Source organism: Daphnia pulicaria, chromosome 12 (genome assembly GCF_021234035.1).
Source record: "Daphnia pulicaria isolate SC F1-1A chromosome 12, SC_F0-13Bv2, whole genome shotgun sequence".
Lineage (NCBI taxonomy): Eukaryota > Metazoa > Arthropoda > Branchiopoda > Diplostraca > Daphniidae > Daphnia > Daphnia pulicaria.
Window position 1 is genome coordinate 3,027,928 of NC_060924.1, and position 16,768 is coordinate 3,044,695.

A 16,768-nucleotide genomic window follows, 5' to 3' on the forward strand; every position below is an offset into this window, starting at 1 on the left:
AATTTTTCCAACTGCGTTGATCGAAAGGTAGGTAGCGTTACTGCTGAGCTCAGTCTAGTCGGCCATATTGGAAAGAATAGAGAAGAGCAGTTTACTTGTCTCGTTTTTCCCGTTAGTTTTGTTTCTGGAATATTTAATTGAAAGATTGATCTTGTCTTTTTCTGGAATCGTCAGCTTTGTTTACTTCACTGGTTAATTTGTCGAAAGAAGGTGTTTGACTTATCCGTTTGTTTCACTGTTCAAACCAGATAAAGGAAAAAGGTTTAGCATGGCTTCTGAATTTCATACAACTTCATTCTTTTTATCGTGCTTTTCTACGTAAATAGGTCGCATTTCCAGCCATGGATGCAGAAGAATTCTGTTTGCGGTGGAATAACCATCACCATGTTTTAGTTAGTGTTCTTGACAAATTATTGGAGAAGGAATCTATGTGTGATGTGACTCTTGCCGCTGACCATCAATTTGTTAGAGTTCACCGACTAGTATTGTGTGCTTGTAGCAACTACTTTGAGGTAAGCTAAATATTAGTTACGTAGATGCTGATGGCAATTTGTATTCAAATGCTTTTATTTTCTTTCCAGGAAATGCTGAGCAAGCAAGTCGACAAACAGGCATTCATATTCTTAAAAGATGTCAGTTTTCCAGATCTCAGAGCACTTGTAGATTACATGTATAAAGGAGAAGTAAATGTTGCTCAGGAACAACTTGCTAGTTTTTTGCAAACAGCTGAAGCCCTTGATATTAAAGGTGATCTATTTTTTAACATTTATCCTACCACATAGATCCAATTTTGTGCTCTTACAGGATTGGCATACAAAGAAGGTGACCAGTCTAAATTCAAATCTGGTCAAAATGCAAGGACTAATGCTGCCAAGAGAACACTAAGTGAATCAACATCAACTCCGTCAGTTGTATCCACTCCCAGCAATTCTCAACGACCCGAAAATGACAACATTTCACACACTCCTTCTCAGAACCAATCATCCTCTAGACCAAAACCGCCTCCTCCTAAGAAAGCTCATGTTGTGCCATCGGAATCTCCTACACATCCAGCGAACACAGACTCAGATGACCACTTTGTTGTAGTCGATACGAAAATGGAATCGGAATTAGACTCTGACCACATGGAAGACCAACTAGATAATAACGGACCAGAATGGGCATCACGTGTATGTGTTAAAGAGTGGCAGAACTTTTCTTATTAATGTTAATTTCAATTTTAAAAAATCCCAGGACTGTGACGATGACTGGAGCACATCTGACAACGGCATGATATCCATTGTACCCAACTCGACCCGTGAAATTACCTTTGGTAATATATAAACTACCAGTCATAGTTTATAACACACCCCTATTTTTAAAAATTGATTCTTTTTTTACTCCAAGGCCCCTCTACATCAGACACGCGAATGGGAGACAATGTTGCCGGACCCTCAGGAACACAACCCAAGGCTAACAATTCATCTAGCGGTGCAGCATCTCGAGGTAGGCATTCCTCTTCAATATTAGTCCTCTACTTAGTGCTAGATTCTCTCTCGTACCGTAGTCTGCTCTCTTTTTGATCCGCCTTCCTTCTGCCCCTTTTCAAAAACGCCTTGGTGTCGTTGTTCACGACATTCACGTGGATGAACCTGCATTAGTGGCCCGAATCAGGTTTCTTTTTCTTGTTTTAATTCCCTCAGTCGTGCAACATTACTTTTATAAGCAGACACGCTGAAGATGTCTAGTTGTTATTGAACCCGGAAGAGGAAGAAAGGGTAGATAGACAGAAATTAGGTTTCATAGCTAAAGAAAAAACCAAATATTCCGAACTTGACGGGTGACTTTCTCCGAATTAATGTATAGGTGACTTTTTGGACGTACCCGTGGACGACAGTCACGACACGAATCGAATGATTTCCCCGGCAGTCTCGGCAAGGGGTCCTGCAACCGTTTGTCCGCGATGTTCGGTCAGGTTCCTTCGGGTTAGTGCCCTGGTCGCCCACTTGCATTCGAACAAATGCGACTCGGTGACTATGTTTAAGTGTCCTTTAGCCTCGTGCACTTTCACCACACGCCACCAAGGAAATCTAAAGCGACACTTTTTGAAGAGGCACCCTTTATGAATCAAATGCAAATTAAATTCGCACAACAATTCTTATTTTTGTCCCTCCATTACCTGTGCTGTTTCTCTTCAATAAACAGAACTCAGATTGATTTTTTGTAGACACAAAATCTGTCAAATCAAACAACCATGCGAAAATTGAATACAGGCAGCAACTCTTTTTGAAGCTTGACCAATTAATTTTGAGTTAAGTTATTTTGACTCTTTCTTTTTTCTCATTGGTCCCTTGTTTTGTTTTTCTCCCAACTCTTCTGTTAGGGTACGACATGGACGATCAGTCTCTTGACGAACGCTTCGGTTGCCCGAATTGCCGGCGGAGTTATAAGCATAAGAAACATTTGTACCGCCACCTGCGCCAGGGATGCGATGAAATGACGTCGGAAGCGGCGGCGGCGGCTGGCCAACGCGACGGCCAATCAAGTCATATTCCCATCTTCCGTTGCAGCTTGTGCTCGTATACCACGTACTTGAGGGCTTCTCTGTTTCAGCACACGCAAATCGAACACGAACAAACGGTTATTCCTCCCTCTCTGCGCGCCAGTTCTATCCACTTTCTTTTGAATTCCTCTGCCACGCAAAACGTTTCAGTTGCAGATCAAAATACCTCCCAATTGTAGAAGGTTATTTTAAGAAGAAATCCAGTTCGAAATAAAAATGTGTTAAAATGTAAGAAAAAAAGAAATTGATTTCGATTATTTTCTGACTGCTACCACGAGAACTTGGGAAATCATTGAATCTGATTTCTCTGTTTGTTTATTTTTTTATTTTTATTTCTTTTCTCTTTAATTTCAATCGGTTGCTGCTGGCAGGCGTCGCTGAGGACGTGCTCCAAGGTCGCCATGCTTGCCCCAATTGCCATCGGACTTATAAGCTTAGAAGACTCGTGTTCCGTCACCTGCGCAAGGGCTGCGATTTAGCGACAACGGAAACGATGGCCAATTACCACGGATACAAAACTCCGCTTCCCGCTTTCCGTTGCAATTTCTGCCCTTTCATTACGTTCATTAGGGAATTCCTAAAAACACACAATCAAAAAGAACACGGCGGCGATTGCCAATTGAGTTTGAAACGCGCTTGAATCGCTTGTTCTTGTATGATTCGTTTATTTAAAAAAAAAAAAAAAAGTATCGATGTGAAATCCTGCCGATGAGATTCTGGATCTTTTTGATTTTTGTTTCCGCTCGTGAATTATTTGAAATTTTATTTTCTTCTTTTTTTCTTTTCGAATTTGGTTCAAAGTCTCATGGGTGTCCATTGTTGTTTTTTCTCAAATGTTCTGACCATATAGGTGACGAGGTGGACGGTCAATCTCGCGTCGGTTGCCCCAATTGCCAACGGACCTATAAGTCCAACAAATTTTTGTACCGTCATCTGCGACAGGGTTGTGGCGAAATAGCGTCCGGCTACCGAGAAGACCTTCCGTGTCATCTGCCCGTCTACCGTTGCCACGTCTGTCCTTACATCACGTTCATTAAGGGATTCTTGCACAGACACTCTCAGACTGCGCACTAGACCGTTGAGACCTCAATTATCTAACCAGCGGCTGCCCCCCATCTTTGCTCTTTCTTTCTTGGCCCACTTTTGACTCACTACTCACTAGCAACTCTCTCCGGTTTCACCTAGAGAATCAATTTTTTTTTTTTTTTCGAAATGCGACTAATACAAGTCCCCAGTTGAATGAATCGGTATCTTTGATTATACATTTATTATTTTATTTTATTATCAATCGTCCTCTCTTACGTTTCTGTCAAATCCTCGATGGACAGTAGGTGATCTAGGTGATCAAGATCAATCGAGGGTGTCTTGCCCGGCTTGCTGTCGGACTTACAAGGATAGGCGAAATTTGTTAAACCATGTACGTTACAGCGCCAAGTGCTATCGACCGAAAATCTTGCAACTCCTCGGACTTAGGCCGAGAAACAACCTCGTCTGAACGAAAAATTGTAGGAGACGAAATCGAGTCGGAAAATCGGCTCCCAATGAATTTGATTTCCCCGTCATTCCGACGTTCTTCTCTGTGCACCCATTAGGCCATTTTGAAGAAAAAAAAATTCGCTTGTTTAGTTGTCATTTGTTTTGTCGGTTATTAGCTCAGAATGATAAAGATTGGGAAGTCTCTAGTTGAGTTACTTTGATTTGATGATCCTGTTTTTATCTGAATGGTTCTCTTTCTCCGTTTTTTGTCCCATCTTCTGAACCCACAGGTGATGACGGGAAGGACAATCGAGTCATTTGCCGGGTCTGCCATCGGACTTATAAGTCGTGGAAAAATTTGTTGCAACATTTGCGCCGGGACAACACGGGCTGCGCACAACCCAACCTCATCTCGCTCATCCAAGAAAATCGCAGAGTCTCGTATAGGGACTTTGCGCGAACCCTGGCCATCGAGGCCGACCCTGAAGCTCACCAACCCCTGATCAAATGTCCCAATTGCCATTTCAGTTACAAGTTTAAGAAGGATCTGTACCGCCACTTGCGCATGGGCTGCGACGCCATGACGACGGCGACGACCGTCGACTCCCGCGACGGCCAGCTGTGCGACTTGCCCGTCTTCCGTTGCAATTTTTGCCCTTACGTCACTTTCGTCAAGTCGTCCGTGCGCAGACACGTTCAAAGCGCCCACAGCAATTGATCCCACAATGCGACTCTTTAAAGAAATCCGCTTTTCTGTTTTTGTTTTCTATTTGATGTCCACTTTTTCCACTTTCACAGAGAGGCCGATCCTAATTGATTTGATTCCTTGTTTGTCTTTTTTTCGCCCCATTGCCGCCGACAGGTGCCCAAGTGGACGAGCAAACTCGAGTTGTTTGCCCCAATTGCCATCGGACTTATAAGTACCGAAAACTATTGTATCGCCACCTGCGACAAGGATGCGGAGAAATAGCTTCCGGTTACAGCCAAGACCAGCCATGCCCTCTGCCTGTCCACCGTTGTCCCTTGTGCCCTTACATCACATTCATAAGGGGATTCCTAAACCGACACGCCGTCACCGCTCACGGCCAAACCTCCGTGCATCCGTCGTCTTCTTCTTCTTCCCATTTGTAGTCTAACTCTCCCACAATTGCAAAGTACTAGCGGCTGTAGTCATTGCATAATCCTCAGATCAGGCCTTTGTCTAACCATTTTGGGTTTTTGCTTGTATTATAAAATCAAAACAGCCGCCAAAAGTTGAATCGAATTTTCTATGATGAATTCTGTTTGTTTCTTCCTATTGCCCACAAAATACCTTTCAAACTCTGTCTCTATATTCTGGCTGATGCAGGTGACGAGTCGGGCGTCTATCTATCTGGGCGAGTCAGTTGTCCCGTCTGCCGTCGGAATTATAAATGTAGAAAACATTTGTTGCAACATCTTCGCCGGAATTACCAGGGCTGTGCTCAGCCTCATCCTGGCTTGCTGGTCGGACAGATTTATTCGCACTTGCCCCACTTTCGTTGCTCTTTTAACTCGTGCTCGTACATCACTTTCGTCAAGAAGTTCCTCCACGAGCACGCCCTGGAAGCCCACGGCGTCGCCAGCGTCGTTGAAGGATCCGATTTGATGGATAGTCTGTGAACAAAAATCTAATCTATCCCTCCAAAAAATAACCCACTCATGATACTCGTATTTAAATGTTTGCTGTTTTATAACAGTCCCCCCCCCCTCTCCCCCCTTCGTCTTGTGCATTCCATTTGATTTGATTTTGATTGAGTTCCGTTTAGATGTGAAATATTGCGCATTGGAAATGTTTGACAGAAAGATTTGGAATAAAAAACAAATTGAACAAAAATCATCTGTTTGATTTCTGCTTCGAAATTCTGTTTCGGTTAATGAATGACGCCGTGTCTTTATGGATAGAAACGATCGAATCGGTTGTCCCAAATGCGATCGCAAGTTTTTACAAGAGTAAAAAGTGTTCGACTGCGTTAGCCCAGACATTCTGTGCTCCTACAAAACGTTCAGAAATGATGATTGTTTTAACAAATAAAAACATTCAAATCGTTTCACGACATTTCCAACGATGAGAAAAATTCCCTCTCGTGCCATTTTGTCCAGTTTTTCTTGGCATTTTATAAATACATGGTGGCGTTTCTGTTCAAATAAAATTGTCTGATCTTTTGTCTAGTTAGCCTGAAAAAAAGAAGTTGTAGAGCTTCGGGTTTGTATATACAACAATATGCCGATCGTTGATATTCGTCGTTAATTGGATCGGAACTTTCGAAATGTTTGGTTTTCTTTTCTGGCAATCTTGTTAGCTTTTTTTTTACAGCCTAACGAATCGTTACTGGGTCTACAATGAAACAAAAAGATTATTACAAAAGGACTCGCTCAAGACTAGTATATAGGGCCTCGAAATTCCCACATTAAATTGATCATTCTTAATCGAAATTCACACCATTTGTGTAATGATTGCTGTTGTTTCATCATTTTCATTCCTGGATTGTTGGAATTTTTAACTAGGTGGAGCTCCATTCTCGATGTCCTGTCCGAATTGCTTCAAGTGTTACACTCACCCAAATTCTTACACCAGGCAATTAATTAAACATTTCTATGAATCTAACCCAAATCGCACTCGTGTAATCTATTTTTCCTTCAAAAAATACTAATTGAAAAAGGCACGTGAAAAACGAGTGCGTGGCAGTCGAACCGAGATTTGTGTGCACCGCTTGTGGATCCCGTTTCCGCCGTAAAGTCTACCTCAAAGATCACTCCTGTTCGGTAAATATTATACACATAATCTCTTTTTTTCAAACCCTATTAATTTTCTCCGCTTTTTTATTGCCTGTGTCTGGCTACTACTAACTACTGTACACCATCTGTCGCACGTTTCAAATGATTTTCTTTTTTTGTTGTTGTGTTCAACGAAATAAGAAAATCTGATTGATGAGTCGTGACAGTCGGCCTTCTTAGTAGAGGGGATTTTCTAAGAGAAGACTCAAACACATTTCAGAGAGTCTCCCAGATATGTCTTGTATGCAACTTTCTCTTTGCTTCCATTTCTTATACGTGTACTCTATATAGCTGGCTGCATCTTTACGATCTGACATGAATCACATGAATCGGAAAATCCCATTCCAGCCCATTTTCTCTCTGATGATGTTGTTGTTGTTGTTTTCTAGGCAACCAAAGGCAACCGAGTCACGTTCGTCTCAACCACCAACTCATAATCTCCCCCCGTCTCCAATAAGAAGAAAGCCCCATAAGCTCTTTTGGGTGTGTGTGTGTGAACCACATAATTATTCTGTGTGTCCCTCCTGTTTCATACATGTACATACCACCTGCCCCAGCAATTGTTGGTTCCAACCGACGACGACTCAGATATGTACCTCATAACTTTAACGGATTGGCTCTCTTCTAGAATTCGCTCGTTTCAAAAATTGTCTGGAATTGGCGACGTCCAAAAAACAACCAAAAAGAGGCGGATCCTTTCATACACATCGCATATAGTCGAACAACCAAAAAATGCACCTACAAAAAGAAACAAGCAGTCACTGAAGGGTTTTACAAGGTTGAACAACCCGCGTGAGTGAGTTGCTGCTACTTATAATATCATACCGCGCCTTCGTGATTCGATTGAAGGAGCCTCTCTCACTATATGTTTATAACCCCACCAAAAATACAGAAAACCCCAAAAAGTCTCTGTTCTTCCTATTCATGTGTATTCACGAAATATGTTTTTTTTTATTTTTCATTTGTTTTGTAATTTTGGTCTTGTTGTCGACTCCGTCCTCCCGACTCACGGTCTGCCGTCGCGGCGGAAAGTTTTGACGTCACTGCACGCAGACTGCTGTTGACATTGGTGTTGAACAGTTGTGTTTTTTCGACGTTCGTGCGTGAATGTGAGTGTTCCCCCCCCCCTTTCATTTTTTTTTGGTGTTGTGCCCTGCTACACACAGAGATTGACGGAATAAAAAAAAAAAAAAAACGAATTTTATTTCTAAAACCGAATTTCGGCCGGATAATCGTTGCCGGTCACGTCATCGCGTTTTAGAGATTTGACGTTGCTGTTGTTGGGATGTTGTGATTTATCCAGGCAAGTTTATTTGTCGTCGTCTACTCGTCATTTTTTTGAGTCTTTTGTTCTCCAACCGGTTTCCGTCCGATTTGTTGGTTTCCGTCCGTCTTTTTCCCGACTTGTTGCACTTTTGAGTCGCTGAGTTGTTGTGTGTCCATTTCCGCTGGATTTTTTGAAGCAAATGACATCACCGTCACCTTGTTATTGTCAGATAATGACACGTGCAAAACTAGTCGTTTATCGCTCTCGACAAAACATCGTTGGGGCTGGTACACACTGCACATTGTTGCCTTTCGTGAGCGTCGGTTCGCTTCCAGTGTGGCGATGTATATGGCGCTGGCTCTTGTACACATCTTCACCAGCCTTACATTTTGCTTTTGTTTGGTTTCAAGATAAGGCGGGGAGGAAATAAATTAAAACTGGTTTGCTGGCAGGAATGTGTAGAGTAATAATCACGTCTGCAGTTGAGTAGTCACGACACGCTAGAGATGATTCTACGATGACTCTAGTATAGTAATAGTAGTTTGGTGGGAAGATTTTGTTCTTTTTCCGTTTTCTTTTTGTTTTATTTTAACGAAGGAAACCAGGTGGTGGTCTCAGCGCCATCTCTTACCGCGTGAATTGATGCTGAACTGATGGCCTGGAATAAAAAAATATTTCGTCGAAACATAAAAAAAAAACGAACGAAAAATCGTGAAATAAAAAAAAAACGGCGGCGTGGAATAATAATTGCTCGTGTAGCGGTTGCGAAAGAATTTTCCAAGATTTCCTTTTCGTGCAGCATTTTTATTTCGGAGAATCTCTAGCGTTTTAAATTTCACTCGGCGGGTTATGTAGTTTAATGGGTTATTATTACGGGATTTGGTCGAAAAATCCAATAGATGGCGCAAGTTGTTTTTATTGATTTCAGCCACTCAAACCTGTTTTTGTTTCAGTGGTCGTGAGAAAAATTTGTCTGCGTGATGTGTGTTATGTGACGTCTCGTTTTTTTCTCTTTTTTGTCGAGGGGGAGATTCGTAATTTCTTTTATCAGCAATAGACACACACACTAATCGTTTAGAAATTCCTGTCCCTCGTTGATATTTATCGTCGTGCTGCCTTTTCCATCCCAGCGCCGCTCAATTCTAAGCCATTATGCTGGGTGGTTCAGGTTGGTTGGCTTTCAGACCTGTTTAAGCACATTTCTCTTCCGCTGTTGTTCAAAACTCTCCTCCGCCAATTGGCCGTGCTTTGAAATAAAAAAGAGTCGCTTTTGATTCACTCCAGTCAACAATGAGAAAAGAAGAAGCAAACATCTTGTTTGAAAGTTGGATAATTAAGGCTTTCTTTCTTGCTCTCGTCTATCACCCAGGACCTCATCATTTGAGATTGCACTGATCTTGCGCACAGTTGACAGTCCCCTTAGCTGTGTATTTAACCCCCCCCTTTTGAAGTACGTTTAATTTCTTTTTGGTTTTGGGGCTTTGTGTTTCTTTCCACGTGGGGGAGAGCAGGACAGGTGTGCAGTTGGGAAGCATTTATATTTCTGTTTCCTGACGTTGTATGGTTGTAGGCTATTTAACAGTATTCTGTGAAGCCCTTGCTCCACATGTATCAAATTGCCATGCGAAATCTGACTACGGTGTGTTGTTTCTCTTTTCCCTCCAGGTTTCACTCACAGCAAGCAAATGGGCAATTGTGTTTCGTCACAGAGCCAGCAGGCAGTGGTGGAGAAACAAGCAGCAACTGGCAGAGGCAGAAGCATAGTTTCTCTTCGCAAGGTAAATGTGTTTTTTTTTTCGTTCTCTGCCCACAAGTTCCCTGGTTACACTTGTTTGAAACAAAACAAAACAAACGCTTTATAGTGTGTGGTGTGCATCATCGTTGATCGAAAAATCGACAACAAAACACGTGGGTTGAGAGGGTACGATAGGTTTATCGAACGCCTCGGCGCAGGCGCAGCAACCATCCAGTGGAAACCTTAATGTAAAACGGTATTGATTATCAAAGGGTGGGGGGATCCATCTTGTTGTTGTCCTTCTACGCCTTTCCACAGTCTTGAGACGACATCCTTGACGCATCCGGCTCTCTCTCTCTCTCCAGCACAGTCAGCAGATATTCTTGTGTAATTATAATTGAAAGTTTGAAGTTTTTGATAATTTCGGGGCTGAATTCGTGTCGTGGCGTTGATTACTCTCATTTTATATCTCTTGAACCGCTCTCTCTCTCTCTCTCTGTACGTTGTGCACGAGATGTACAAAGTTTCAAGTGCGTGACATTTGACCCAACGTTCTTCTTCTTTTTTTTCTCTCCCCCCCATTGTATTCAGGCTGCAATGGAGAAGTATCCGGTTCCCACCAAAAACCGCTTGGTCCTCGGCAACGAAGGGACAACTGGCGGCCTCAGCAACAATAGCAGCTGCAGTAACAACGCCCCAGCCGGCACACAACAGACCAACGATGCCGGCAACAACGACATAACGCAATTACGCTCGAAATTACGGCCACCCTCCGTCATCATCGCCAGGCCGGTCAGCATCCAGCTGACTAATAAGAGTGGCATTGACACCAACGGCAACATACCTCGACCCTCTAGTCTACCCCGTCTGTTGAAAACGTCAGATAACAACGCCACGGCCAAGATTGAGTCGCTCCAGCAGCAGCAACAAGCCAAACCATCCAATTTGACGGGCTGCGCCACGTTCCGGACCGTCAGTTTGGATTCCAAGAACCGGACGATCCTCAATCCACCGCCCGTAGTCTCGGCTTCATCGAACAAGACATCGACGGCCTCCAAGGATTCGAGGTCCGTCTCCCCTTCGCCATCGAGCATGTCCATAGCCTCGAGTTTCGGCTCGAATAAAAGTCATTCGGTGGCCGATTCCGGAATCGCCACTTGCTCCAGCAGCCGCTCGCAGTCCACCATTTCCGAAAGGAAGTCGGCCCTGTCTCTGAAATTCGGTTTCTTCACCAAGAAGACGGCCGGCGCCACTGAAACCAAGAAAGCCAACGTCGATCGGATCAATTCCGCCAATAGCATCCTGACGGCCACTCCGCCTCCATCTTCGGCCGTCAGTAAACTTCGCGGGACATGCGAGTTGCCACGTCAGACTAAATCGCCGCGTCCAACTTCCCTCCGCTTAAGTTCGTCGGTTACCGTTGGATCAGCCGGCGTCCAGCGAGTGACGGGCAGGATACAGCAGCCGGCAACCCATAAAAGTCCGGCTAGAATGCCGACTCCCCAATTGACGTCGATAAAGAACAGAGCCGCTTTAGTGCTGGGCCGGAGTAAAAGTTCCGATTACAAATCGGTGGAGCTCAGGCCGCGGCTGAGCGTCGAGGCTATCGTGGCTTCTCTCGAACAAGAAATCCGACATCAATTGGGTCCAGAACCGCCTCCATTGGCCCTCAGTCCCAAGAAGGAAGTCAAGGAAATCTCGACTCCGGTCGAGAAAGTTGAAGTGGAGCGATTCGGCATCGAGACGGCCTCCAAGGCCCAAATCGAATTCGTCGACGAAGATGAGGACGAGGATTTCATCGAAGATATCGAACTTCAACTTCAAACGCCATCCAGCGCCGCCGAGTGTCAGCCTTCTCCGTCAGTCATTTTATAAAAATTTTCTTAAGACTATATGCAAATTACTTTGTGCTCAAAATTTGAATTTTTTTGGGTTGTTAATTACAGAGAAGGCGACGATCAAAGTCGAGACGAAGGTCATCATGGCGACGAAGAAGATTCTAATGCTACATCCATTTCAGACGCCATGATAGACGATGAAATTGCCGACCAGCCCGGTCTTGTCATGCTCGGACAGGTTGATTACTGTTCTTACTCTGTTGGTTTTCTTTTTTTTTCTTTTTCTTTTTTTTTTTTGGGTCTGTTCTTGGTTTGATGATGGCCATTTAAATGTAAATTATTCTTTTGTTTTTTCTCTAGTCGTACTCAGTTCCGGCGTCGCCGATGCATTCTTGGAGATCCGAACTGTTTCATTACAACCTACCGCCCATGTCCATGATCAATTATCCGCCGTCGGAAGACGATCAATCGGACGTCTCATCCTACCATCACAGGTCAGTGCGTTTGTGGTGTAATGGGAGTCGTTTCGGCGTGAACGTCGTGTTCCTCCAGGGGCGTTCCAGTCGAGTAGATTTCCAAGGGCCTTTCTTCTTTCTTACTATTTTTCAAAACTTCTCCGACGGTAGCAGGTGGTCCGCGGGCAAGAAAGCGTGACGTTTCAGATCGAACGCATTCGTCTGTGATGAAAAGCAACTGTGCACCTTTTTTTTTCGTTCTTTATTATTATTATTTTTTGGTTGTACACCTCTTACCACTATACAACCAGTAGCTGGACGCCATTTTGTTTCCTTTTTCTCTCTGCGTCAAATTTTTAGTTATCGGTTTCAGAACAAAAGTGGAGTGGCAGCGTATCAGATCATATAGACGTTGGGGGGTGGAAGCAGCTATATCGATTTTACCATTTCATTTCACCGTTTTCATGCGTCCATGGTTGCGATCATTTCTTGTCTTTTTCCTGGTTGTCTCGTCTGTCGCTGCGCCCAGCGCTGCAGACGGACGCTGGAATTCCGCCAGAGAGTTGTGAGATAGAAGCTGGAACAGCACGGGACTCTTTTCTTGGCTCTGTTTTGGTGCGCCGGCCGTTGCTTCTGTCTGCATAGGTATTTTTTTCTAAATTACGATATGTACATGTATGCAATTTACTCGTTTTTTTTTTGTTTTTGGAGGGAAACAAATTCCTATCTTTTTATCTTTTTTACCCTTTTACGGTTTGAAAACGGTTAAATGTCCGTCTGGAAATAAGAAACAAACAGATGCCGCTGTCTGGTTGTTGTTAATTTATTGACCGGTCAACTTCTTATTCATTCGGTTATCGTTTCGGTCGGCTTAGAAAAAACCAAAAAAGTTATTCTTCTTTTTGGAAGGGAAAGCGTAGAGAAAAAATGGCCATTTTGTTTTCTTTGGCCCTCGGTCCCTTTTGTTGAGTTATTTTGGGCCCGTAATTTATCCAAGTGAAGTGGGACCTTCGACAGCCGTAGTAGTAACTGGTAACGCTGGGTGAACTTGACGACGTTCGACGCTTTTAAACATTCTTTTAACGCAAGTAAATGGCGAGCGGACACCTGCCAGAACAATTCATCGGATGGCTGGCGACTTACCAACCAAAATAATATTATTATGTAATGGGGTAGTTTTTTTTTTGTTATTCTGTTTTATTTGGACGCCTGCCCTTAACACGCCCAGCCTAGAAGAAAAACCAACCACAAGGGCAGCGAACTTATTGCTCGTGTTTTCTTTCCTCATCCATTTCGATTGTTTTTTCTGTCTGTCTGTGTTTGTTTTTGTCTTTTTTTTTTATTTCTTTTGGCTTCGGCTCAAAGAGCCTGATCACGAACCGAAAAGTTCATCTTCTTAACTGAGGGAACGAGTTTTTGTTCTTATTTCACGCACGTCAACCGTTAGCTCGATGAACTCCCGTTGGTCACATTGTCATTGCCACCGGATGAACCGCTTCAGCTTCCCGTCTTTTCAGTCAAAACTGTTCAATCAATTGAAATAATGAGGCAAAAATCGTCTGGACAGGTTGAAATTCCCGCACTATCGCCTCTTTCTCACGACAAAGAAGAAGAAAGAAAGAAAGAAGAGAGTTGAATGCTCTGCTGTGTCCATGGCCGTCGTCGTTACTGCCCAGTGGAAATCCCCCTGCCCACCTTATAACTCCATTGCACTTGATAACACATGAAATTTTTCCCATAGTGAACTCGGAGGAAATGCCGCTGGGCATTGGCCGTCCGTTGTGGAGGAGAGACGAGAGAGGCTTAGTCTTCTTTCTTCTCCTCTCGTCGTGAGAACGTGTGAGAGATACGTCAGTTTGCGTTCACTTGTCGACCAGTCATTTCTCTCTCGTGTGTGTCGGAGATTTAGTCCGGCTCGTGTGCCCATGCGGTCTGAAGGGACAGAACCATCTGTCCGTCTCTATTGTGTCTGATTATTTTTGGTGTGTGCGCTGCTGCTGCAGCTGATGCAGAGCCCTGGTTATTATTTTTAGCTGTTTGAAGGATTTTGGGCGATAGCTTAGAGGAAAAACTAAGCCAAGAGATCGATTTCTTGTTTGCAGACTAGTGCGACGACGCGTTGCCAGTGTCAGCGATATCGACGACGGTCTCAAGGAGTCGCCCGTGGCAGCGGCGACGGCCAGCAGCAGCAGTCCTGTTGCTCCCGCCGATGGGATCAGGGCGTCGACGATGAGAGCAGAACTCTTCAACTCTCCGTCGTCCAAGCATCGAGAGAGCAGCAGCACCAGCTACTGGCCGCCCTCGGAAGCGACCATCGTCATTGAATTGGAGGAGTACACGAGTATGGCCAACGAGCTGGCCGACATCAAGTCTCAGCTCATCACTTTGCAGAATCTTTTGGTAACAATTTAATTAAAAAACAAAATTTGACTTTCGATTGAACTTTTTAAATTTTTTTCAAATTTTCAGGTGGAAACGGTGGCAGATGGCGGAAGCAATTGCGGTGGCATAGATCCGCCCGGATCGCACACGGCGCCTCTGTGGGACTTGAAGCGTGATCTGGTTCTCTTGCGAGAGGAACTCCAGGAAAAGAATACGACAATCAAGACTTTGAAGAATCAACTGCGGGCCGTCAACGGCCGGACATCCGTCAACAAGAACAAGGAATCGACGGCCACCACCAAAGCTTCAGCTTCGTGCAATGTAGCCACTCAAACTGACAGGGTAATAATATGTTGTTATTCTTATATTTTTGTAGTTTGGAACCTCAATCTTTTATACTTTTTTTGAGTAATCATGTTTGGTTAATTTTTATTTTTCTCCTTTTTATAGCCCCGAAGTGGCGCCTTCACCAACGGTCTATCCCCGTCTGATAACGACGAGGTTCAATTAGTCAGGTACGATTCTTTCTACTTGTGTGTCACCTGTAGTTTCGTAACCTGATTATACCGAGCTCGGACAACTTCTAAAGTCCTTCTCTCTCTTTATCTTTTGGCATTTCGACATGTACTGCAGCTTTAGGATAGGGCAGGTAAAACATCCAGGGGAGAAGGGTCTTTGAGTTTTTCTTTTGGTCTTTCCGATATTTTTTTATTGCATGCGGTTATTGATTGGAACATTTCGAAAATTATTCTAATCAAATGTTTTTTCTTGGTTTTATTTTGATGCGCAGCAGTACTAAATTGAAGCTGCCCACCGTTTCTGGGTTACCTGTCCGGTCACGTCCGATCAGATTGACGACTAAATGATTTGACGACCCAATCATTCAATCAGCTTCTTTATGCCGTTACGTAATATCGGAATTTTTTTCCATTCTCCGTCAACTATTTTTCTTATTTCCTTATCTAAAATTAAAACACCATGAATTTCCGATTCACCATCTATGATTATGTTCTCGCACTGTATCCCGTTGGTTTTCTTTTTCCCTCCCGTGATTCCGTCATTGAAATTGTATGTACATTCTCGATTGCAGACAGGCTAATAATGGTAACGTAAAGCTTTAAAATAATAGGATAGGAGTTCATAACCGAGAGAGAGAGAGAGAGCTTAATAGGTTCCACACACCAGAATGATCTAATTCGGTTTAGATGTGTAATTCCCTAGTCATTTTCTACCCCCGATGTAATAACTTACCGTATAATTATTTACGTCTGAAACCTTTCTTTTTTTTTTCAATTGAGAAAGCAAATTACTAAATTAATCGAAAGCACAAGTATCTTCAACGCATATTCAAATTAATTATTAGGGAAAAGGATTTCTTTTTTCCGTTCAATTCCGATTCAAATGAGAAAAATAATCACATAGTACTAACAAAGCCGGACATCCAACCATCTTTATTAACGCCAATCACCTCCACTCACCCCACTTTTTCCCTGCTATTATAAAAATTACAATTGATTTCTTTTGATAGATACTGAAAGTATTTTTGGGGGTGGGTTTTTCAAAGTCACTCAACAACTTATAGCTCGCCGTCTCCTTAATTGTCGATCCCTTCAATTCCAAGTGTTTTGTTTAGATTTGCTGTTCATCGACGTTGACGTATAAAAACCACACATAACTAGGAACCATATAACTGCATTAATTCTTGACCCCGTATTAATCCTTACTTATATACCGTCCTTATTATTAATTTTTTTTTTGGCCCCTGTGTTTTTTGTTATAGTTTTTTTTTTGTGTCCTGAACAACATCACAACAACAACAATACATGGCTTGGTTGATTCCGCCACATTCCTCTGATCCACGCCCTTATTATTGATTTTATGGTTATTTTTTATTTTTATTTTTATTTTTTTAACTTATTTATTTTTCCTACTAACTATTTATTGATCGGCGGGGGATTTATTATATTCGCTCGATCCTTGTGTGGACAACATCTACTATATAGTAAAAGAAAACTTTTGGCGAATTGGATCGATCGGATCAATTGGAAACCCCTCCGAGTATTTCCTCCCTCCGATCCGTTTATCGTAATCGTGTACGTAATTGTATCCTCAACTGAAATGTAATCAGTGCATATGTAATTGGGTGTACGGCAAGAGATAATCCGAGTCCTATCAAATTACACGGTCTACGTATATACCCAACGTGCGTCAGGATTTCAATTTACGTCACTGGACGAATTTTTTGGGGTTTTCTGTTATTGGCGTCGGACGAACCCC

At 43.1% G+C, this 16,768-nt stretch overlaps 2 protein-coding genes across 17 annotated transcripts; both read left to right on the forward strand.

Annotated features, from left to right (window-relative positions):
* Positions 1 to 42: 42 nt before the first annotated feature.
* LOC124316322 (protein tramtrack, beta isoform-like) lies at positions 43 to 7,405 on the forward strand. 9 transcript variants are annotated; one of them, XM_046782206.1, is made up of 9 exons: positions 43 to 261; positions 327 to 512; positions 582 to 747; positions 805 to 1,169; positions 1,234 to 1,312; positions 1,387 to 1,485; positions 6,545 to 6,614; positions 6,700 to 6,802; positions 7,204 to 7,405. In XM_046782206.1, the coding sequence occupies exons 2-9, from the start codon at positions 342 to 344 to the stop codon at positions 7,249 to 7,251; spliced, it is 1,101 nt and encodes a 366-aa protein (XP_046638162.1). In that variant the 5' UTR covers positions 43 to 261; positions 327 to 341; the 3' UTR covers positions 7,252 to 7,405. The 9 variants fall into 9 exon arrangements, with proteins under 9 accessions (XP_046638162.1, XP_046638163.1, XP_046638155.1 ...); XM_046782207.1 differs by lacking the exon at positions 7,204 to 7,405 and adding an exon at positions 6,956 to 6,979; XM_046782199.1 differs by lacking the exons at positions 6,545 to 6,614; positions 6,700 to 6,802; positions 7,204 to 7,405 and adding exons at positions 2,363 to 2,770; positions 2,914 to 3,048.
* Positions 7,406 to 7,979: 574 nt separating this feature from the next.
* Positions 7,980 to 16,346, forward strand: LOC124316169. 8 transcript variants are annotated; one of them, XM_046781957.1, is made up of 10 exons: positions 9,012 to 9,249; positions 9,747 to 9,859; positions 10,408 to 11,675; positions 11,763 to 11,913; positions 12,015 to 12,148; positions 14,212 to 14,509; positions 14,579 to 14,833; positions 14,942 to 15,006; positions 15,125 to 15,140; positions 15,282 to 16,346. In XM_046781957.1, exons 1-10 carry the CDS (start codon positions 9,234 to 9,236, stop codon positions 15,288 to 15,290), a joined length of 2,325 nt encoding a protein of 774 aa, XP_046637913.1. In that variant the 5' UTR covers positions 9,012 to 9,233; the 3' UTR covers positions 15,291 to 16,346. The 8 variants fall into 8 exon arrangements, with proteins under 8 accessions (XP_046637912.1, XP_046637913.1, XP_046637914.1 ...); XM_046781958.1 differs by having other exon boundaries at positions 15,285 to 16,346; XM_046781956.1 differs by lacking the exons at positions 9,012 to 9,249; positions 15,125 to 15,140 and adding an exon at positions 7,980 to 8,117.
* Positions 16,347 to 16,768: the final 422 nt, after the last annotated feature.

Coding starts and splice junctions, on each gene's coding strand:
- LOC124316322 (XM_046782198.1), top strand. CDS start 342: ATGGATGCAGAAGAATTCTGTTTGCGGTGGAATAACCATCACCATGTT. Junction 513..581: donor CTTGTAGCAACTACTTTGAG/GTAAGCTAAATA, acceptor TTTTCTTTCCAG/GAAATGCTGAGCAAGCAAGT. Junction 1,486..4,308: donor TAGCGGTGCAGCATCTCGAG/GTAGGCATTCCT, acceptor CTGAACCCACAG/GTGATGACGGGAAGGACAAT.
- LOC124316169 (XM_046781952.1), top strand. Junction 9,860..10,407: donor GCATAGTTTCTCTTCGCAAG/GTAAATGTGTTT, acceptor CATTGTATTCAG/GCTGCAATGGAGAAGTATCC. Junction 14,834..14,941: donor TAGCCACTCAAACTGACAGG/GTAATAATATGT, acceptor TCCTTTTTATAG/CCCCGAAGTGGCGCCTTCAC.